General features: G+C 62.8%; 1 protein-coding gene across 4 annotated transcripts in view; it reads left to right on the top strand.

The window, feature by feature from the left end:
* PIEZO1 (piezo type mechanosensitive ion channel component 1) overlaps window positions 1-22,347 on the top strand; it is a 67,590-nt gene that overhangs the window by 29,040 nt on the left and 16,203 nt on the right. For 3 of the 4 annotated variants that reach the window (XR_004439070.1, XM_033219331.1, XM_033219330.1), the window contains exons 2-21: window positions 5,388-5,483; window positions 12,347-12,469; window positions 12,668-12,710; window positions 12,921-13,059; window positions 16,057-16,225; window positions 16,356-16,569; window positions 16,691-16,862; window positions 16,982-17,068; window positions 17,150-17,237; window positions 18,016-18,116; window positions 18,251-18,511; window positions 19,354-19,465; window positions 19,548-19,726; window positions 19,802-19,950; window positions 20,062-20,244; window positions 20,528-20,667; window positions 20,827-20,984; window positions 21,086-21,262; window positions 21,830-21,955; window positions 22,026-22,226. Coding sequence is in view for 3 of the 4 variants with exons in the window: in XM_033219331.1 (XP_033075222.1) it covers window positions 5,388-5,483; window positions 12,347-12,469; window positions 12,668-12,710; window positions 12,921-13,059; window positions 16,057-16,225; window positions 16,356-16,569; window positions 16,691-16,862; window positions 16,982-17,068; window positions 17,150-17,237; window positions 18,016-18,116; window positions 18,251-18,511; window positions 19,354-19,465; window positions 19,548-19,726; window positions 19,802-19,950; window positions 20,062-20,244; window positions 20,528-20,667; window positions 20,827-20,984; window positions 21,086-21,262; window positions 21,830-21,955; window positions 22,026-22,226 (2,918 nt within the window). In the remaining variant the exon portion in view is untranslated. Of the gene's footprint in view, window positions 1-3,752; window positions 3,757-5,387; window positions 5,484-12,346; window positions 12,470-12,667; window positions 12,711-12,920; window positions 13,060-16,056; window positions 16,226-16,355; window positions 16,570-16,690; window positions 16,863-16,981; window positions 17,069-17,149; window positions 17,238-18,015; window positions 18,117-18,250; window positions 18,512-19,353; window positions 19,466-19,547; window positions 19,727-19,801; window positions 19,951-20,061; window positions 20,245-20,527; window positions 20,668-20,826; window positions 20,985-21,085; window positions 21,263-21,829; window positions 21,956-22,025; window positions 22,227-22,347 lie in introns of all 4 variants that reach the window. The other variant, XM_033219332.1, reaches the window with a different exon arrangement.

Here is a 22,347-nt window from a genome sequence, read left to right as displayed (position 1 = left end):
GCAGCCTCAGCTCCTGTGGGTCCCGGGTCACCTGTCAGTGTTGGCCGCGGTCTTTCTGCACCACTTCCTGCTCTCGGCCAGCGCTGGCTTGCGGGCCCCGGCAGTGTGGGGTCACACACAGGCTGCACCGGCTGTTTCATGGAGACTCCCTGCTCAAGGCGGGCTCAAAATCCTGGCCTTGGGTCTCTGCGTGGCTCCTGGAGGGAGCATGTGTGAGGTGTCCAGGCTGTGGAAGGCCCAGCCGGCGGCAGCCCTCCCTGTGACAGTCCTTCAGGCTTCACCGGGCTTGGTTCAGCCCACGTTAGAGGAGGCCAGGCTCAGAGCAGACGGCTCCTCCTCGATCGCCACAGGGAACGAGGGTTGGCAGGTTCTCCTCTCCCACCCGGGTGTGGGCCAGCTGCAACGGTCTCATCCCAGGAGGGGCATCCTGGCGGGAGGGCTTAGGCATCTGACATCCCCCTGGCAGGTCTTTCTGTGGGCAAGTGGGAGTGGGTGGTGTCCAGCCCTCTGTGTGGAATGTTCCGGTGGAGTAGTGTGTGGTCCTGGTTACCACCATGTGGCATTTGTGGCTTTCCTGGCCAGCACCCACTGAAAGCAGAGGCCAGCCCAGCCCTTGGACACTGAGGGGCCCAGCAGCTACCGTGGGGGCAGCCTCTCCCCTCCCGGCTGTGCGTCCCTCAGCTGTCGGATGAGGGTCTGTGGATGGGTGATGGCTTGGCTCTCTGCTTCCCGAGGGGCTGGATGTGGGCCACAAAGAGGCGTGTGCTGGTGGGGCGAGGGGTTGGGGGTCAGGAGCCACCGCTCTCTCTGACCCCATCCCATTGTTGCTGACTCAGGAAAAGGTGTACTATCCTCACGGCGTCACAGGCCCAGCCTGGGCAGCTCCTGGTAGGAACGTGGGAGCCACAGGGCAGGGCAGGTTCCTGTCCTCGCTCCTTGGATTGTCTCAGGCCCCACCTCTCCTCTGGCTGAATTTCTTCCTTCTCTACCTGAGCCTGATCCATGAAGCTTCTGACTTGCCCTAAGTTGGAGCCAGCCTTCAAGGCCAAAAGTAATGCCACCGCCTCCAGGCAGCCTGCTCTGGTGTCTCCCCCTCTGGCTCTAGCCCACAAAGTCACAGTTGAGGCCACATCAACACACTTAGACCGTCCAACAGCACCGCTGGCCGCGTAGACTACACAGGTAAATACAAGGAGTGTTTCAAAAAGCCGTGACCCTGCGGCCAGGACACCTAGGCCTGGGTCCTGACCACTCTCAGGAGCGCCTCCCCTCTCAGAGCCCATCCCATCTGAAAATGGGGGGATTGGAGCATTGGCTGCTCCTCACTCCTGCCCTGCCAGCTACTCCGAGGACCCCAAGGCCAGATAATGGGAGGAATGGTGGGCTGGGCTGTAACCCCAAGCCCCCTTCTCATCCCACCCCTCAGGCCGCCCCTGCTTGGTGTCTGCGGCAAGGCTGACAGAAAAGATGGCGCCAGGGAGACCAGCCAGGGCCCGCCTGTCTCAGCCCATCCCCGGGCGAGTGGGTGGGCTCTGGGGGCGGCGGGTGGGCTCTGGGCTAAGTAGCCCTCTGCCTCTCTGAGCCTTTTCCTTGTCTGTGTTGTTGGTGAGTGGCCACCACTGGCTTTCTGTCCAAGTGTCCACCATGTCCCCAGACCCTAGACCAAGCCTGCTGCCTGGTGGGACCTGCTGGGTATTGAATGAATGAATGAATGAATGAATGAGTGAACAAACTCTGGAGGGCATGTTGCTGGTCACCCCAGGGCAGGCCTGTGGGGGGTCCTGGTCTCAGGCAGGGGACTTGCCCTGCCAGGTGACGTTCAGCTGCTGGGGAACCCCTGTCAAAGTGCCTCCCACGCCCTCCATCGTCCTCTGCCTTTGACTCCACTCTGCCCCTCAAGGTTCCCCTCTGGCTCGGCCAAGGGCAGGGCGTCAGGGAGGCCTCCGGCTCCAGGCCCTCCCTCATCTCCATCCTCAGCCCCTGCACCTGCCTCTTCTCCAGCCCCAGCCCCTTGCAGCCTCAGGCTCTGGCTTCTGACAATCCTTTGCAGATTTCAGGGGCTGGTTATTTTTTTATTCTGGCAAAATATACATCCATAAAACTTGCCATTTTATAGTTTGTTTCTTTTTTTTTTTTTTTTTTTTGAGACGGAGTCTCGCTCTGTCGCCCGGGCTGGAGTACAGTGGCCGGATCTCAGCTCACTGCAAGCTCCGCCTCCCGGGTTCCCACCATTCTCCTGCCTCAGCCTCCTGAGTAGCTGGGACTACAGGCGCCCGCCACCTTGCCTGGCTAGTTTTTTGTATTTTTTTTTTTAGTAGAGATGGGGTTTCACTGTGTTAGCCAGGATGGTCTCGATCTCCTGACCTCGTGATCCGCCCGTCTCGGCCTCCCAAAGTGCTGGGATGACAGGCTTGAGCCACCGCGCCCGGCCTATAGTTTGTTTCTTGAGATGATCTCACCCTGTCACCCAGGCTGGAGCGCAGCAGCATGATCATGGCTCACTGCAGCCTCAGCCTCCTGGGCTCAAGTGATCCTCCCGCCTCAGCCTCCCGAGTAGCTGGGACCAGGGGCATGCACCTTCATCCCTGGCTAATTTTTGTATTTTTTTTGTAGAGATCGGGTCTCCATGTTGCCCAGTCTGGTCTCGAACTCCTGGGCTCAAGTGATCCGCCTGCCTTGGCCTCCCAAAGTGCTGGGATTACAGGCATGAGCCACCACACCTGACCTAAAGTTTGTCATGTTAGCCACATTTAAGGGCACAGGTCAGCAGCGGTAAACACATTCCCATAGTTGTGCAGCTGTCACCGACACCCATCTCTAGAACGTCTTCGTTTTCCCAAAGGAAACCGCACCCACGGTACCTCACTGGCCTCCCCACAGCCTCAGGGTCTGGTGACCTTCATCCCCAGGACCTACGCTTCTGCCTCCAGGAGCCCTGCCTGGTGTCCACGCCACACTAGGGCGCCCTGCCACGGGCTTTGAACCCAACCCTGGTGCACCTGAACTTCTTCAGCATTGGCCATTCCTGGCAGGTCAGACTGTGAGCTTCTCTGCTCTGATGGACGCACGGATGGCTGCCACCTGGCCGGACAGGTGCAGAGGGGAGGTGCCGCCTTCTCTGGGGACAGGGCTGGGGCAGAACCCACCCAGCTGAAAAGTGCAGCTCTAGGGAACAAGCGCGAACTTCAGAAGTCTTTGCCATGAATGCATTTTCCTGCTGCCTCTTGGGCCAGATCTTATTGATTTTGTATAATCATCAAAAAACTGTAGATTTAAAAGCATGGAGCCGATGGCTATGCTTGATGCATTAATGGGAGGAAGAGGGGATGTTAACTTCAGGGAGGGCTCCTGGGGGAGCTGGGGAAGGCTGCTGTGTCCAGCAGGGCGGGCGGAGCCCTGGACTCTGCGACGCGGGTACTAAGCCGAGGCCGCCTTGAGCCCGTAGCAGTCCCGAGCGTGAACCTGTTGTGTCTGCTTCTGGGAGGGTGGAAGGGTGAAGCTGCTAAGGGTGGGAAGGGAGGGGCTCTGCTTGCTGAGTTTGCCATGCGCCCCTGGCCCTTTCAGGTGCAAGCATCAACCCCATGGTGCCAATGGGGAGACGGGCCTGGAGGCCCCCCAGGCTGAAAGGCCAGGCCTCCCATGCTGTCCGTGGAGCTCGGGGTCTTCCTCTGCCTGTGCCTCCTCTGACTCACCCTGCGTTTTCCGTGCCTCTGGTCTAGGGTGAGGCTCGGGTCCTGGGGACTGAGGGGCAGGCGGGTGTCAAGGTGAGAGCTAGGCTGGGTTGGGCCTCCTTCCAGAAGACTTCCCGGAGCTCCTGTGGCACCAAGGATGGGGCAGACGGTGGCACACATGGCCTTCCCCTGGGCACAGAAGCAGACTATGGAGGGACCCTGTTGGCTACACCCTGGCTGGGACTTTGGGGTCATGGTGGGAGCGGCAGCCAGGGGTCTCGCTTGGACACGGGTCTGAGCTCACTGTGGACTCCTTCCTCAGCCTTCTGACCAGGGCCCTGTGGCTGGAGGGTGGAGGGTGGACTGCTGGTGCCCCTCAGGCAGCTGGAGGCGCCTTTCCAGTCCCAGTGTCCTCTCCGGTAGCCCCAGAAAGGCTGAGTGGTCCCCCAGGTCCTCTGCAAGGATACCACATCAGGTCCCACCCCTCATCTCCTGACAAACCTCACATTCTTAGGAGGAAGCAGGTCTGGCTAGAGCGTGGCAGGCACGGCCTCCCTGACTCCGGACCCTATCAGATCAGTGCAAACCCCGGGTGGGAGCTGTGTGGTTGGGACTGATCCAAACACTGGCCAGGCTCTCAGGCTGAGGGTGGGAGGCCAGGCCCCAGGACCTTCTGGGAGAGGCAGGAGGGCAGACACGGGACACAGTGCGGCGGCTGTGGCGAGTGCAGCCACGTAGAGCGTTTGGGCTGAGGGCACACTGTGTCCCACCGCCCCACACCTGTGCGAGGGCTCCCAGACACGTGCTGGGTGCAGGAATCATAGCATTTTTTTGTTTGATTGTTTTTTGAGATGGAGTCTTGCTCTGTCACCCAGGCTGGAGTGCAGTGGCGTGATCTCGGTGCAGCCTCCACCTCCCAGGTTCAAGCGATTCTCCCGCCTCAGCCTCCCGAGTAGCTGGGATTACAGGTGCCCACCACCACGCCTGGCTAATTTTTGTATCTTTAGTAGAGACGGGGTTTCACCATGGCCAGGCTGGTCTTGAACTCCTGACCTCAAGTGATCCGCCTGCCTTGGCCTCCCAAAGTGCTGGGATTACAGGCGTGAGCCACCGCCCCTGGCCCAAGAATAGCATTTTTAAAGGAAGAAAAGCGGCCGGGCGCGGTGGCTCAAGCCTGTAATCCCAGCACTTTGGGAGGCCGAGACGGGCGGATCACGAGGTCAGGAGATCGAGACCATCCTGGCTAACAGCGTGAAACCCCGTCTCTACTAAAACATACAAAAAACTAGCCGGGCGAGGTGGCGGGTGCCTGTAGTCCCAGCTACTCGGGAGGCTGAGGCAGGAGAATGGCCTAAACCCGGGAGGCGGAGCTCGCAGTGAGCTGAGATCCGGCCACTGCACTCCAGCCTGGGTGATAGAGCGAGACTTCGTCTCAAAAAAAAAAAAAAAGAAAAAAAAAAAAATTAAAGGAAGAAAAGCAAGGTAGGAAGATGGGCCACAACCTCAGTGCCCCACTGGGAGGCTGGTGCCCATGGCGTGGTGTGCATGAGATGCGTACGGAAGCTTATGGGGGCTTCCGTGGCTCTGACCCAGGGCAGCACTCACAGGGCACATGGCCTCAGGGGTGTGACGAGCTGGGCCGTGGGTACGCTGTCCTCTGGGGTGGGGGCTGGCCATCCTCTGTTGGTGACGCAGCTGACGTCCATCTCCCCGCAGCCTGCCTGCTCCGTTTCAGCGGGCTCTCGCTGGTCTACCTGCTCTTCCTGCTGCTGCTGCCCTGGTTCCCTGGCCCCACCCGGCACAGCCTCCAAGGTAAGGCCAGGGGACCCCGTCCGTGCTCTCAGGGTGGGAGGGGGTGGACATTCGTTTGGGGCCAGAATTCATACAGCTTTCCTCACCTTCAACCGTCCTGGGGTGAAAGGTGAGGGGTCCTGAGAGAAATTTCTTTTTTCTTTTTTCTTTCTGTGATGGAGTCTCACTCTGTCGCCCAGGCTGGAGTGCAGTGGCGCAATCTTGGCTCACTGCAACCTCCGCATCCCGGGTTAAAGTAATCCTCGCACCTCAGTCTCCCAAGTAGCTGCAATTATAGCTGTGAGCCACCACGCCAGCCATCAAAGCTGCTTATTTTAATCGTAGACCCTAAGCTAAGCTCAGAATCTTTTCTGATCCATGTTGCAGGGGCTGTTGGAGGCAAAGGGGGCCATGGGGTGGAGTCCCTGTGTCCCCTGGGAGGCCCCAGGGAGTGGGTGGGCCCCAACTGCTCTCTCCCTGTGGGCTCCAGGCACTTTTCCTCCCTGCTAAGGCTCTGGCAGCCTGGAATTTCCAGCCGCCTCTCCCGCCCTCCCGCTGCCCGCCGTGGGGCTGGACCTCAGTTGACCTTGACCCACTTGCTGGGGGGGAGCTGGGGCCCCGCCTTGGGAACACCTTGGGGTCTGAGCTAGGCCAGGACTGTGTTTCTCTCCCGTATCCTCCAAACAGAGGGCAGTGAGGCCACGCGCCAAGCCTGCAGCCTGGGTGACGAGGGTAGCGGCGAACCCTCCATCCTGTGACGTGTCACCTACCTGCCCTGTGCGGGCCATGTCCATTTTGTGCCTACGTTTTAGGAGAGCGGTTTTTGGAACAAACACTCAGAGACGTGTCCCCAAAGGCCATGGGCCAAATGTGGGTGGGGCTGGGCTCTCTGCTGGCCTTTGGGTTTTGGAGGGTGAAGAGCGGCTGAAAGGAAGGAAGGTCCCCAGGGAGGGCGAGTGGAGCGAACAAGAGACCTTCCCCAGCAGAGGGCGGAGAAGAGGCCAAGCAGGACCGGGGGGCATGACTGTGGGGACACGCTCTTGGGCACCACGCTTCCGGGAGGTGCTGGACGCAGCAGGCTGGCTGCATGGGGGCCTGTCCGTGGCTGTGAGGTGTCCACCGCGCTGCGCTTCTCCAGGGCACTCTGGGGAGGATCTGCTTCCTCTTCCAGCTGCTCCAGGCGCCCACCTTCCTGGGCTTGGGGCCCCTCCCTCCATCTCCAGAGCCGGTGGGGTGGGGTCAGGATCACACCCCGTGTCTCCTGCTCCCTCTCCCCCTACGGTAACCCTGTGGCTGTGTCCCATCTGCCTACCCGGCTAATCCAGGCTGACCTCCCTGGTTTAAGATCAGCTGTTGAGCAGCTTTTGTCTGCTGCCTGGACTCCCCCCTGTGTGTGAGCTGGGATGCAGGCATCTTTGGGGTCCATCATTCTGCCAGCTGCAGGTGGGAGGCCACCCTCCAGCCTCACAACATCTGGCTGGAAGCATCCCACAGGCTCCCTTCTAGCTCAGGGTGCTTTGGGGTGGGCACTGGTCTTTTTGACTTATTTTTTTGAGACGGAGTCTTGCTCTGTCACCCAGGCTGGAGTGCAGTGGCACAATCTCGGCTCACTGCAAGCTCCGTCTCCCGGGTTCAAGGGATTCTCCTGCCTCGGCCTCCCGAGTAGCTGGGATTGTAGGCACCCACCATCATGCCCAGGTAATTTTTGTATTTTTTTAGAGACAGGGGTTTTACCATGTTGATCAGGCTGGTCTTGAACTCCTGACCTCAGGTGGTCCACCCGCCTCGGCCAGGATTACAGGTGTGAGCTACTGTGCTTGGCTTTTTTTTTTTTTTTCTTTTTTGAGCGGGCGTCTTGCTTGGTTTCCCGGGCTGGAGAGCAGTGGCATGATCATGGCTCATTGCAGCCTCCACCTCCTGGGCTCAAGTGATCCTCCTGCCTCAGCCTCCCAAGATGCTGAGATTACAGATGTGAGTCACTGTGCCCAGCGCAGGCACTGATATTGGGTCACGGGTAGAATTCAGGGGTGCAGAGAGGCATTTCGGGGAGGGGCCCAGTGCAGCCGAGTGCTGGGAGTCGCTGGGACCTGAGGCCCAAACCTCTCCAGGATGCATGACTGGGGATGGCTGGGCACCTCACCGTCCTGGTCCCCATCCTGGGCCTCCCCTTTGCTCTGTGGAGCCGGTTCTATCTGTTCCTGGGCCCCTGGCGTCTCCCCGTTTGTTCCGTAAATATTTCATGCCCCGGGCGCAACTGGAAACACTTTCCTTTAATCGGCAGTGAGGGAAGTCAGGCGCCCAGCCAGGCCAGGGGAGGAGCTGGGCTGGGAAGATTTGGAGTGGACCCGGGAGGACTTCCCTGCCTGAGCCTCCTCAGGGGCCCTTCAGAGATGGAGACACTGCCCAGTTTTCCAGGAGGGAGAGGAAAGTGTGAGGCTTGCCCGAGCCGAGTGCCCGAGGCTTTATGATTTGTGCAGCTGCTGGGCTTGGCGTGGCCCTGGTGGAAGGTTTGACGCCATCCGGGCCTTGGTCCCCCTGTAGGCGTCCGCCTGACCCTTACAGGGCTGGAGGTTGAGCTCAGACTGAGCAGGGAGGAGAGGGGCTGGGGCAGTGGGAACAGACCCTGGTGCTCCAGGCAGGGCTGCAGGCAGAGCCAACAGGGGTTGGCTCCCAGAGACCTGCTTGTCATTTAGGGACTCAGAAGCCCTAGCCTGCCTTAGGATAAAACCCACCTCCAAGACTGACCCTGCTGTCTGGAGAGAGACCACCCCCCCATCTCACCATGCCCCCTGCAGGGAGGCCCTGCCACCCTCTTCAGCCTCACTGGTCCCCTGCTCTGCCAGCCTTGTGGAGTCTCCATCCTCTGCCTCCAAAGCCCCCTCTCGTGGCCCCGCAGCTCAGCCCTGGCTCAGTCGCTGGTGGGCGTCATGGCTCAGCCTCAAAGCACCCTGGGTCCCTTGGCTGGTCCCACGGATCGGGTTCCGGGGGGCCCCATGCACACCCCACGGATCGGGTTCCGGGGGGCCCCATGCACACCCCATGGATCGGGTTCCGGGGGGCTCCATGCACACCCCAAGGATCAGACTCAGGGCAGCTCCACACTCCCCATGGATCAGGCCCGGCCCTCGTCCAGCAGGTGTGGGGTGGTGTCTACGGACCACTCATCAGGACGTTGCCATGGTGGGGCCCCTGGGCCTTTGCAGGCTGGGCAGGGGTCCAAGGGCTCCGGCTCTGGGGGAGGTCCATGCTCTGTCAACCATCCGGTCTGTGGTGCCCTGGGGCCTCCCCGCCCCTTCCTGCTTCCTCCTGAGAGCCCTACAAGCTGGAAGGGGAGCCCGGCACTTTTTTTTTTTTTTTGAGACAGTGTCTGTTCTGTCGCCCAGGCTGGAGTGCAGTGGTGCAATCTCAGCTCACTGCAAGCTCTGCTTCCCGGGTTCAAATAAAAGTGATTCTCCTGCTTCAGCCTCCTGAGTAGCTGAGATTACAGGTGCCCATCACCACACCTGGCTAATTTTTGTATTTTTAGTAGAAACAGGGTTTCACCATGTTGGCCAGGCTGGTCTCGAACTCCTGACCTGAGGTGATCCACCCGCCTCAGCCTCCCAAAGGTGTGAGCCACCGTGCCTGGACCCCTGCACCTTCTTCCGGGCGGGCAAGGGCCATGCTGAGCCCCTCCCCTGCCATGGATAGGGGTGGCAAGAACAGTCCGTTCCCCACGGGCTCCCTCCAGCAGGGAGCGGATGGGCCGGGGCCGCACAGTGGTTCAGGAACAAAGGCTGATGGGCGGCTGCCTGCCAGAGCTGGGCGGGTCCCTGGCCCAAGCCTCCTCTCACTCCCTTTCCCAGGATGGAGAGACCACTGTAAGCTGGGCCGTGGCCTGCAGGGTGTGTCCTGCCAGGAGGGAGTTGGAGTCGGGGGCAGGAGACCCCACTGGGCCTCCTGGGCTCCTGGAAGAGGCAGCAGTGGGTCCCTGAGGAGGTGGCCTGATCTCCACCCTCGGCTCAGCCTGGCTTTTGCAGCTTTGCATTTGGGGGCGGGACCTGCAGGGGGAGCGTGAGGGGGTGGGCGGGGGCAGGGGCTGCAGGTGGAGGAAGGAGAAAGTCATCTGACCCCTAGAGGTCACGCTGTCTGCATGGGAGAAGAGGGCTGGTGTCAGGGTGCCCCTCGGCCTCTGTGTGCACCCCCCTGCCCCGGGCAGGGCAGCAGGACCTCGGTCCCTCTGCACGTTCTGGCCCCTCCCGTCTCCAGCAGTGTCTCTTCCGGGGCTGCCCCTCAAACTCTCAGCTCCCTCGTCTGATCCAGCCCAGGCAGGAGCGGTCGTGCCACACAGCCAGGGGTGGCCTCCAGGACCGGCTGCGGCTCCCTCGACCCTGCGGGAGGGATCATGGCCCAGCTGTTCTAACACGTCCAGACCAGGACACTCGGGCCAGCGCGAGAACTGAACCAGGAAGGAGGCAGGGAAAGGGGAAGGAGGAAGACAACAGGGAGGCAGTGACCTCCGAGTTGGAGCCAGAGACGGACATCCTGGACTGTCATTGTGCAGGGCAAGGCAGGAGGGCGGGAGCCAGGTGGCCTGGAGCCCCTCCCTGCCCAGGGGTCTCTGGTCAGGCACTTCCTTCCCAGGCTGCTGGATCGTGTGTGCAGGGAACCCATCAGCCTGGTTGTTCAAGGGTCCAGATGTCCTCTCAGTGCCCGGGGGTCCTTGACAGCACCAGCAGGAGCCCCACGTGCCTATGGGGCAGGTGCCCTGTGGGTCCCTCTCTGTAGGACTCAGAATACCTTCTGCAATGGCACGTGCTCTCCCTGAGTGCCCAGTGCCACGAAGGGCCCCACTGGCAAGGTCACTTCCATGTCAGGCTGGAGGATGCAGCGAGCAGGACGCACAGCCCAGGTGCCTGGGCAGGCCTGGCAGGAGCCCATTCCCCGGGTCGGTGCCCTCCTGTCACTCCACAGTGACAGAGGCGGAGACGCGGGGCCCCTGCCTGGTGCCCTCCTGCTGCCAGACTTGTGCTCTGCTGAAGAGGGGCTGGCGCAGCACATATGAGCCTGGCCCCGGGGTTCTGAGCAGTGAGAAGCCCGGCCCCTATGGGTTCAGGGCAGGGAGGCCCTGGAAGGTCCTGTCTTTCAGGAGCCCTGCACGGCCCCCACTGGTGGTGGCTCCTGTACGTGCTGGGGCTGCAGCCTCCCTTCCTGGTTTCTGTTTTCCATTTCTCCTTCCCACTCTCCCTCCTGCTCACCCCTCCCTCCCTCCACAGGTCAGAGGTCATAGCTGTAGGGTCAGCAGGTCAGGGCCTGGGGCAACCCTAGGAAGGCGTGAGTGAGAAGCTGGTCCAAACCTGCCTCAGCTGCCTGGCGGTGCGGATGGGGGTCCCAGGCATCCCTGAGTGCTGCCTCGCGGTCAGGCTTAGGGATATGCAGGGTGCCTTGGACGTGGGTCACGCGTCATCACTCCAGAAAGAGCTGAGTGTCCAAGGCCAATCCCAAGTCTGTTGCCTAACACCGACTGTCCAAAACACTGAACAGAGTGGACACAGGCCCTAAGCTGGCGCCCCGAGGCCGAGAGAGGGCAGGTGTGTGGTGACATTCACCACCTCGGACCCAGACCCAGACCCTGACTGTCCCTGAGCTCCAGGAAGTTGTGAGAAGGGCCCCAGCTGCTCTGCACTTTCTTGTGGCTGGTGGTACAGGAGTCGCTGCCCCAGGGTGAGGGCCTAGAGGCTCCAGCCAGAAGGCGCTGGGGTGGAGAGGAAAGCTGTCCACAGCCCTGGGCTCAGGACTCAGAACCTGGTGGGCCAAGGAGTTTGGTCCGGACCCCTGCTGGAGGGTGAGCTGTCCACATGCGTGCAGAGAGCAGAGGCGAAGCCAGGGCTCCTGAGTGCCCCCAGCCACAGGCCGTGCCCGCCCAGCCCCCGCCCTGCAGCCCAAGGCCTCCCTGCTGGGGGGCTAAGTCCAGTGGGGCCACAGGCAGCTGGGAGCAGGACAAGGCTGCTGGGCAACTGGATGGTGCTGCCGCTTCCTGCCAGGTGCAGGTACACAGAGAGGATGCGGTCTGGGGCCCAACCTGGCGCACAGCAGGTGCCTGAAATGCCAGGGCTGCCATGGGGACTGGGAACCATGCATAGGGATGCGACTTCTCCTTGCGGCCCCTCAGCCCCAGGGAAGCAGTTGCCTGCCCCACTTTTCTCGAGAACCACCCTGGCCCCGCTCCCACACCAGCCACGGCTGCTCAGGGGGAGCCCCCTTGCCACCCCCGACCCTGGCCACGGCTGCTCAGGGGAGCCCCCTCGCCACCCCCGACCGTGGCCACGGCTGCTCAGGGGAGCCCCCTCGCCACCCCCGACCGTGGCCACGGCTGCTCAGGGGGAGCCCCCTCGCCACCCCCGACCCTGGCCACGGCTGCTCAGGGGGAGCCCCCTCGCCACCCCCGACCCTGGCCACGGCTGCTCAGGAGCGCTCCCCATGCCTTGGTCTCCACCCAACTGCAGCTCCCACTGGGGTGACGTGGAGCTTCTCCCTCTCCTGGTGTTTATTTCCTCTGCTTCCACAACTGAACGGTGACAGATATTTGCTGGATAAGTGAGCAAACTCCAGGTGGTATCCTCCAAGCCTGGGAGGCCTTTTCCTGCCTGTGGGCCCCAGGCCTATCCTGCTGCCACCCCCAGGAGGGTGCCTGGCTCCTTGTCAGAATAGTGACACGAGTGGCCCTGGGGAGGCGTGGGGAGTGGGGCCGGCCGGCCTGCCTGCTGGGGTCCTGAGTCCATGCCGGGCATGCGTCTCAGGCCTCCGAGCTCTGACCTGGCTGGGGGCTAGTGTCTGGCTGAGTGGCCTGGGCTGGGGCCCCTCCCTGTCCCCAGGACCAGCCTCACCCACCCACTCTGTCGCAGGTCACACAGGCCGCCTCCTGCGGGCACTGCTGGGCCTCAGCCTGCTCTTCCTGGTCGCCCATCTCACTCTCCAGATCTGCCTGCACACTGTGCCTCACCTGGACCAGCTCCTGGGACCCAGCTGTGAGTTGCTGAGGGGGCGGGGCAGGGGTAGCCATCCTGGGGGTCAGGGAGAGGGCCATGCAGTGACCCCGAGTCTCCTGGGGGGAGTCTACTCAGCCTGATTTATGTCTGGCCTGGATGGTCCCTGTGAAACCCCCCAGGGATGACGGCTGCGGTGCTGGCTGGGCAGAGCCTGACTGGGTTCCTCTTTCTCTGCAGGCAGCCGCTGGGAGAGCCTCTCCAGACACATAGGGGTCACAAGGTTAAGACCATCCCCCTGCCCCCAACCAGCAAGCCTCCCTTGGGCATTTCAGGCCCCAGGAAGTGGGAGGACCCAGGAGGGACGGGAGAGGGGGGACCTGGAGACTCATCCATGCTCCCACCCACACCTGGAGACTCACCCACATTCCATCCGCACTCTCACCGCACCTGTCCTCCTGCTCTGACTGTGGCTGCTCCCTGCTGTCTGCAGGCTGGACCTGAAGGATGTCCCCAACGCCATCCGGCTGGTGGCCCCTGACCTGGGCATCTTGGTGGTCTCCTCTGTCTGCCTCGGCCTCTGCGGGCGCCTCGCAAGGAACACCCAGCAGAGCCCATATACGCAGGAGCTGGTGAGGGCAGCTGCGTCACCCGTGTGTCAGGGAGCTCATTCAAGAGCTTTGGTCTCAGCCATTTTGAGGGTTAATCTTTTAAAAACAAATGTAGACTTTTTAGTTGTAAGTTGGCGTTAAAGAGGAGAGGAACTTCCGCGTCCCTCCCGGGGCCCAGCCTGCGGTTCCATCCGTTCAGACCTGTCTCTGCCCGGGCTCTGCCTCTGGTGGGAAACCCCCAGGCCCTGAGGTGGCATCTGTTTTGCCCTTAGAAACTCTTCACGGGGCCGGGCACGGTGGCTCAAGCCTGTCATCCCAGCACTTTGGGAGGCCGAGACGGGCGGATCACGAGGTCAGGAGATCGAGACCATCCTGGCTAACACGGTGAAACCCCGTCTCTACTAAAAATACAAAAAACTAGCCGGGCGTGGTGGCGGCGCCTGTAGTCCCAGCTACTCGGGAAGCTGAGGCAGGAGAATGGCGTGAACCCGGGAGGCGGAGCTTGCAGTGAGCTGAGATCCGGCCACTGCACTCCAGCCTGAGCGACAAAGTGAGACTCCGTCTCAAAAAACAGAAAAAAAAAAACAAAAACTCTTCACGGGGGGATTATCTGAGGCCACGCGGTGGTGGGAACCTGCAGTGCTGGGCAGGGGGTCTGGCTGGAGAGCCGCTGCAGACGGGCTGAGAAGGGGCAGCCCCAGCAGGGGCCTCAGCCCCAGGAGCGACGGGCCTGAAGCAGGGCCTCTGTCCTCCGAGTGGGAGGCAGAGTGAACTTCAGCTGCTATGAGACTTCAAGGTCTGGCCCTGGGAATCTCTGAGCTATGGCCGCCTCCCACGGGCAGGGCGTGAGCTGGGGCGTCACTGCTGCTCAGCCCCTCTCACCCCTACCCGGTCCCACACTCGCCATCCCCAGGCTCAGCTGGGATTTATGGCCACGTGGTGTTCTGGCCCATGAACTCCCTGCCCCAGGCACCCAGCCTCCTCCCACCTCACCCTCCCAGCGCCCACTCATCAGACAGCTGATGTTTGCCAGGCACATGGACCTCAACTTCCAGAGGAGCCCCGAGAGGGAAAGGGGCTCCCCAAGCCACATAGTAGGTCGGGTGCAGCTGCTCAGCCTGCAGAGGTGGCCTGCCCTCCTGCCTGTCCTGTCCCCACACCATGGAGCAAGGCTGGCACCCACATTTTAGAGGCGGGAATGGGGACCTGGAGGCCAACTGGCTTTTCCGGGCATTTAAGGGGGTCCAGTCATTGTGGGGGCTGTGCTGCTGCCTGTCCTCTGAGAGACCTGCCCCTCCCTCGTCAGCCCCTCCATGCTGACAAGGGCATGGGGCACAAGCTTCCTGGAGCTTGGCTGCTGGGCAGGGGCTGGGTGGCTGGACTCTGGTCAGCTTCGTCTTAGTGTGATGGGAGCCTGAGCATGCAGCTGCCCCTTGGCCGGCCAGTGTGGACAGACTTCAGAGTGAGGTGGGGGCACCAGGCACCTCCAGGACACCATTCTGAAACCCAGATCTAGAAGCCCCATGACCTGGCCTGGCAGGGCCCCTGGGCGACCCTCATTTCCACATACGAGCAACACAACATGTGTGCAGGCATGCGGCAGAGTGTGCCAGCCAGCCAGCCCGAGGGGCGCTGGCCGCTGGAGGAGGTGAGGGGCGTCTGCAGCGTGGCCGCAGCACGTAGGGCCTAAATCAGGGCCAGGCCTGCCCCTCGGTGGCCTCACACCCCGAGTCAGGGCTGGGCCTGCCCCTCGGTGGCCTCACACCTGTCCTCCCACAGCAGCTGCCTCTGTTCTTTCCACTCCCAGAAATGCTCATTTTTCACGGCTCTGCTCAGAAGATTTCCCAGGGCCAGGGCCAGGCTGTGGACGGGGTGAGCTCAGCCCTTCCAGCCCCAGCCCTGGCGCTCTGAGGTCTGGTGGGAGAGCCCCAGGTGTGAGCGATGGCACCCTGCGTTCTGATCCAGCCTTGCCCCCGGCTGCTGTGTGGTCTCTGAGAGGGGTGGGCTCAGGGTCCAGGCCTCTCCTGCCCTGATCTCCCTGTTCCCCTGGCCTTGGAGCCTCCCAGCAGCACCTGCAGCCCTGGAGGCCTGTGAGGACAGGACTGGTCTGGCTCGACTGTCCTGTCAAGCCCCCATCCCGTTTGACAGAAGGGGAACAGGCTCCGAGAGGCTAAGTGACTTGCCTGAAACTGTCAGAGCTGGGATGGTGCCTAGCATCCAGCCCCACAGCCTGTGCTCTCAGCCTGGGCACCTGGTGCCTCAGCCACCAGGAGAGCCCCCGAGTCATAGATGGGGACACTGGGCTGCTGGCAGCCAGGCCAAAGCTGGGGCATCTGACGAGAGCCATGTTCTTTCCACCACACCCTGGCTTTCCCCTGTGTTTGGGAAACGGCTGTGTTCTGGGAAATCTTTAGTCAGGACCAGGGAAAACAGGCCTGTCCGGTCTCTCCCCCAACCCCAGGCCGGCCTGTCCCTTCTCCTAGGCAGCTGGCCACCTCTGTCTCCCCAGAGGCTCGGGGAGGGCAGGAGTACCACCCCTAACGTCTAGACAAGCCACCCAGAAGGCTGGCAGGGGTACCCAGGAGACCCTGGAGCCTGGCCATGTCCCTCAGGCCCCCTTGGTCTCTAGAGACCCCTCGGGGTGCAGACAGGGCCCTGCTGCTCCCTGGGTGCATGGTTCAGGGTGATGAGGTGCTCTAGGACAGCCTGTGGTCGGCCTATACCTGGCAAGGTCATCACGTGCCTGGACTTGCCAGGACAGACCCTGGGTCTTTGGCCAGCGTGAGAGCTGCTACCAGGAAGGCCTGCAGGGCCTGTGAGCTCGAGTGAGAAAGTAGGAAGGTGTCAGGCAGACCTCAGGGACGGCTGGGGCCTGTGCTCAGGGAGGCTGGCCTGTGGCCCTCAGAGGGGCAGCTGTGGACGTGGCCACCTCCCGCTCTCCTGGCTGGGCAGATGTGGGCTGCAGAGGTGGCCTCAGTGTGATACACCTGACCTTGCCCCTGCCCGTGACCTTGGCAGGATGATGACGAGAGGGATGTGGATGCCAGCCCCCCGGCAGGGCTGCAGGAAGCTGCAACGCTGGCCACTACACGGAGGTCACGGCTGGCCGCCCGTTTCCGGGTCACTGCCCACTGGCTGCTGGTGGCGGCTGGGCGGGTCCTGGCTGTAACCCTGCTTGCACTGGCGGGTACGTACTGAGGCAGGGGCACCGGCAGTCACACTGGGAGGGGTGTTGGAGTTCCCTGAGGACTGTGGAGACAGCAGGACACGTGGCACCAGTCAGGTACAACCCTGTGTGCCCCTGCCCTGCCCCGCAGGCATCGCCCACCCCTCGGCCCTCTCCAGCGTCTACCTGCTGGTCTTCCTGGCCATCTGCACCTGGTGGGCCTGCCACTTTCCCATCAGCACTCTGGGCTTCAACAGACTCTGCGTCGCAGTGGGCTGCTTTGGCGCTGGACATCTCATCTGCCTCTACTGCTACCAGACGCCCTTGGCACAGGCTCTGCTCCCGCCTGCCGGCATCTGGGCTAGGTAACGGCTTGCCACACAGCCCCTTTTTCCTCCCGCCCTGGTCGTGCCCACCTGGCCCGTCTAGCCCCTGTGGCCCCACTGCCTCCGGGGTGGTGGGCAGTGACAGGTCTTCTCTGGACAGGGTGCTGGGTCTCAAGGACTTTGTGGGCCCTGCGAACTGTTCCAGCCCCCACGTGCTGGTCCTCAACACCAGCCTGGACTGGCCCATGTATGCCAGCCCCGGCATCCTGCTGCTGCTGTGCTACGCCACGGCCTCTCTGCGCAAGCTCCGTGTGCACCGCCCCTCTGGCCAGGTGAGTACCTGCCACCCTTAGGGACTGGGCCGAGGTCAGACCATGGGGCCGGTCTCAGGACCTCCTGCCTCTGGGTGGGGTGTGGAGCTGGTCTGGGCTCAAGGTGCTGGTCTCTGCAGAGGAAGGAGGCGGCAAAGGGGGATGAGCCTCGGGAGCTGGAGCTGGCAGAGCTGGACCAGTGGCCCCGGGATGGGGAGGTTGCCCAGGTGAGCAGCCAGCTGGGTGGAGGCGCCAGGGTGGGGGGCGCTGGGCCAGCCCCTGCATGGCTCACCACTGCTTGCCCACAGCACGTGGTGCCCACAGCACCCGACACGGAGGCTGATAACTGCATCGTGCACGAGCTGACAGGCCAGAGCCCCATCCGGCAGCGGCCTGGTAAGTACCGCGCACTCCGAGGTACGGCTGGGAAGGGGGAGGCCGGTGCTGCCCCCTGGTGACCGCCTGGCGCTGTCGCATGCTCGCACCGCACCTCTGCCTGCCGCCTCCTCGGGCGCCCAGGGCATCCATGTGTCGGTGTCCCTGACCCCTGAGACCCCCAGGGCAGCCGAGTGGCTGCGTGGTTGATCCCCAAGACCCCATGGGGGGCCCTCCAGTCTCCCAACCCCTCCCCAAAAAACATGGCTACACTGTCTTGTGCTGTTCGCTCTGGGAGCTGCTCGAGGTGGGCCGGTGGCCCCAGGAGGCTGCTTGTCCAGGGCAGGGGCTGGCCTGGGAACTCCGTGTTGGCCAGCCCCTTGGGACGGCCTGGGGGCTCTTTCTGGCTACTTTCTTTCTTTACCCTAACCCTTGATTTTCCATTTTGCAATGTGTTTCTGAATGAAGCAAGTGAAGCCAGGGCCCTGGGGTGGGGGTCCCGAGAGTCTTCAGGTGCACAGGGCTGGAAACGGGGTCAGGGCTACCTTGTGCGCCCCACCCTTTCAAGGAAACTGAGGCCCAGAGAACAGCAGGTGCTGGCAGGGCGATCCCTGACGCTCGGGGAACGGCGTCAGCTCAACCGCTGGAACCCGTGTGTTCTGCCCATAGCCCACCATGGCCACCAGGGGCCCGTCCCTGCTGCTGTATGCTTGCCCATGGCCCGAATTTTAGGGCATAGTCAGGGTGAGGGGTGCCTGGAGATCACCCTGCTGGAGCTGACATCTGTCCCCACCTGCAGTGCGGCCCAAGCGGGCTGAGCCCAGGGAGGCATCCCCACTCCACAGCCTGGGCCACCTCATCATGGACCAGAGCTATGTGTGCGCACTCATCGCCATGATGGTAGGCGGCTGTGGGAGTCGGGGTGGGATGGGGTGGGGGAAGGTGGCTGTGCAGCCCCCTCCCTCCGCCGTGCAGGTGTGGGGCATCGCTGGGGGGGTGCGCTGGGAGGCCATGCAGTCCCCTCTGCCACGCAGGTGTGGAGCATCACCTACCATAGCTGGCTGACCTTTGTGCTGCTGCTCTGGGCCTGCCTCATCTGGACAGTGCGCAGCCGCCACCAGCTGGCCATGCTATGTTCACCCTGCATCCTGCTGTACGGGATGACGCTGTGCTGTCTGCGCTACGTGTGGGCCATGGACCTGCGCCCTGAGCTGCCCACCACCCTGGGCCCCGTCAGTCTGCGCCAGCTGGGGCTGGAGCACACCCGCTACCCCTGCCTGGACCTTGGCGCCATGGTGAGTGTGCACCACCACAGCCAGGGGTGCCTGGGTGCATGGACCCGTCAGGGTCATCATCCTGTTCAATGTCCATTGCCCAGGGGAGTAGCAGCGCCAGGAAGGTAGATCCGTGTCTGTCTGTCACAATAGGGTCCCCTTCTGCCCACCCAGGGCCAGCCCAGAGCAGCTTCTCAGTGAGCGTTTGTTGAGCAAATAAACAGACAACCTTGTGTTGGCATGGGCACCAACCCTGCATCCGGACACTGTGAGCGTGGACTCTGCCCGTTGGCGTGGGCACCACCCCTGCACCCCTGACGCTGTGTGTGAGCATGGGCTCTGCCCACTGGCACAACCCTGGGTCTCAGTGACAAGTTGTGCAGGCCATGTGTTCACAGGGTGCCTGTGTGTCCATGTGAGCTGGGTGCCAGCATCATGTCTGGTCACCTGTTTGCAGGCCAGCGGGTTGTGTCTCATCTTGTGAGACTTGTGAGCCTGTGTGTGCAAACACATGCACCTGTGTGTACACCTCCACATAAGCCTGTGGGCATATGTGAGCATGCATGTGGGTAAATGTGCACTCCAGCATGTGGACATGTGTGCATGTGTGTACATGGATCTGTGCCCATGTGAACTAGTGAACCCGTGTGACTGCGTGTGAGTACGTGTGAACCCATGCACTCATCCGTATGGAAGTGTGTGCTCATGTGCCTCTGGGTGGGTGTGAGCAAGAGGGTGTTTGGTGCCTGTGGGAGGCTGGTGTAGATGGCCTGGCGCCAGCCGCCTCCCTGAGGGCTCTTGCCCTGGCTATGGGAGGGGTGCTGGGCCCCCCAGCTGACTGTGACATACCGCTCTTGTCGCAGTTGCTCTACACCCTGACCTTCTGGCTCCTGCTGCGCCAGTTTGTGAAAGAGAAGCTGCTGAAGCGGGCAGAGGCTCCAGCTGCGCTAACGGAGGTCACTGTGGCAGACACAGGTGAGTGGCAGGCCAGAGGTGGGGGCTGCCCTCCTGCCCGCCCGCCCCGATGCCATCGCCTGCCCCCTGGCTTGGCCCACAGAGCCCACGCGGACGCAGACGCTGCTGCAGAGCCTGGGGGAGCTGGTGAAGGGCGTCTATGCCAAGTACTGGATCTACGTGTGTGCCGGCATGTTCATCGTGGTCAGCTTCGCCGGCCGCCTCGTGGTCTACAAGATTGTCTACATGTTTCTCTTCCTGCTCTGCCTCACCCTCTTCCAGGTGGCTGGCGGGTCAGGGTGGGGGCTGGGGCACGGACCCTCCCCGCAGCCCTCACCGCCCCCCCTCACCCGGCAGGTCTACTACAGCCTGTGGCGGAAGCTCCTCAAGGCCTTCTGGTGGCTCGTAGTGGCTTACACCATGCTGGTCCTCATCGCCGTCTACACCTTCCAGTTCCAGGACTTCCCCGCCTACTGGCGCAACCTCACTGGCTTCACCGATGAGCAGTGAGTCCAGGCTGGGGCGGTGGGGCAGCGGCGCTGGCACCCCGTGCACTTCCCCAGGGCTCCAGCGGCTCCATGAGGGGCCGGGCGGGTGCTGATGCTAACCCTCCGCAGGCTGGGGGACCTGGGCCTGGAGCAGTTCAGCGTGTCCGAGCTCTTCTCCAGCATCCTGGTGCCCGGCTTCTTCCTGCTGGCCTGCATCCTGCAGCTGCACTACTTCCACCGGCCCTTTATGCAGCTCACCGACATGGAGCACGTGTCCCCGCCTGGCAGGCGCCTCCCACGCTGGGCTCACAGGTGCAGCCCTGCCCTCCCTGGCTGGCCTTGGAGAGGTGCAGCCTCCTGGGCCAGGGAGGGAGCCAGGTGGGATTTGGACAGGAGCCACATCCTCCATTTGCTCACATCGAGGGGATGGCAGTAGCATGGAGGTCCTGGGGACAGTGGGCATGAGTTCCGACGCAGTTATGCGCCTGACTTGGCAGCTGTAGCAGCAGTGGTGCAAACAGCGCTTCCTCCAGGCCCAGGAAATGAGAGGGGCAGGAACCCAGTTGGGAGATGCCATTTTCGGACTCTCTCCCAGGCAGGATGCAGTGAGCGGGACCCCACTGCTGCAGCAGCAGCAGCAGCAGCAGGAGGAGGAGGAGGAGGAGGAGGAGGAGGGCCCCAGGGCTGAGGGGCTGGGCATGGCCACTCCCCACCAGGCCACCCAGGTGCCTGAAGGTGAGTCGGGCGGGCAGAGCACAGAGGCCACCCAGTCTGCTGTGCCACATCCCAGCTGGGGGGATGTTGACAGAGTCCCCTCTGAGCTCCAGAGCCTCTTCTGCACAGGGACCTGGGACTCCCCATTTCCACCCTACACTGACCCTCACACTGTCACAGGCGCAGCCAAGTGGGGCCTGGTGGCCGAGCGGCTGCTGGAGCTGGCAGCTGGCTTCTCGGACGTCCTCTCACGGGTGCAGGTGTTCCTGCGGCGGCTGCTGGAGCTGCACGTCTTCAAGCTGGTGGCCGTGTACACCGTCTGGGTGGCCCTGAAGGAGGTGAGTGTGGCAGGCACCTCAGCTTCCCGTCTGGGGTGGGGTTGCCCTGTCCTGCCTGGCTGTCCTCCCCAAGCCCAGCCCCACGTGCCCGCTGCCCTCAGGTGTCGGTGATGAACCTGCTGCTGGTGGTGCTGTGGGCCTTTGCCCTGCCCTACCCACGCTTCCGACCCATGGCCTCCTGCCTGTCTACTGTGTGGACCTGCGTCATCATCGTGTGTAAGATGCTGTACCAGCTCAAGGTTGTCCACCCTCAGGAGTATTCCAGTAACTGCACCGAGGTACCGGCCCCCATGGGCGGACACGGGAGGAAGCTCCAGGCAGCTGTGTTCACAGCCCCACCCTCCCAGGGCAGCTGCTTCAGAGCAGTGGGGCCAAGGGGGCTTCCTGGAGGCAGCACCCTTTGACCTGATCTGTGGACCAGGGGTCCACTCCCCGCACACAAGGGTGTCTGGTAGGGGCGGAGTCCCAGGGTCTGCTGCAGTGAGGAGGGGAGGAGGGGAGGAGGGGAGGGGGGAGGAGGGGAGGAGGGGAGGAGGGGAGGAGGGGAGGGCCCCACCCCAGGCCTGGGCAGGGAGAGACGGTCAGGCAGCTGCTGCCTGGCACTTTCTCACACATCCCTCCTCCCTGGACCTCTCTTCACTCCCCTAGCCCCTGCCTGTGGTCTCCCTGTTTATCAAACGCCTGGTCGCCTTCCCTGTGAAGGTGGCTCCAAGGCCAGCAGCCCCTGTGTCCTTGGCTGGGGCAGCAGTGGGCCTGCCCCGGAGCTGTGGCTGTGGTGGGCTCCAGGCAGGGCCAGGGGGGCACTGTGGCCTGGGAGGGGGCACTGATGCCCGGTCTCTTGCCAGCCCTCCCCCAACAGCACCAACCTGCTGACCACGGAGATCAGCCAGTCCCTGCTGTACCGGGGGCCCGTGGATCCTGCCAACTGGTTTGGGGTGCGGAAAGGGTTCCCCAACCTGGGCTACATCCAGGTGAGTGAAGGGCTGGTGGGCGGCTGGGCGGGCGAGTACCCAGCTGCCCCCTGACCCTTGCCCCCCGCAGAACCACCTGCAGGTGCTGCTGCTGCTGGTATTCGAGGCCATCGTGTACCGGCGCCAGGAGCACCACCGCCGGCAGCACCAGCTGGCCCCGCTGCCCGCCCAGGCCGTGTTCGCCAGCGGCACCCGCCAGCAGCTGGACCAGGATCTGCTCGGCTGCCTCAAGTACTTCATCAACTTCTTCTTCTACAAATTCGGGCTGGAGGTGAGGCAGGGACGTTGCCTCCTCCTGGGGCAGGGCTTGCCCGTCGGAAGGGAGGGCTGCACCGTGCAGGCACCAGAAGCCTGGCCCCACCTGGGTCTGCCTGGGCCACAGGGAGCAGGGG

The sequence above is a fragment of the Trachypithecus francoisi genome, unplaced genomic scaffold (genome assembly GCF_009764315.1).
Source record: "Trachypithecus francoisi isolate TF-2019V2 unplaced genomic scaffold, Tfra_2.0 Lachesis_group10, whole genome shotgun sequence".
Taxonomy (NCBI): domain Eukaryota; kingdom Metazoa; phylum Chordata; class Mammalia; order Primates; family Cercopithecidae; genus Trachypithecus; species Trachypithecus francoisi.
This window is presented reverse-complemented; position numbering and strand designations above follow the sequence as displayed.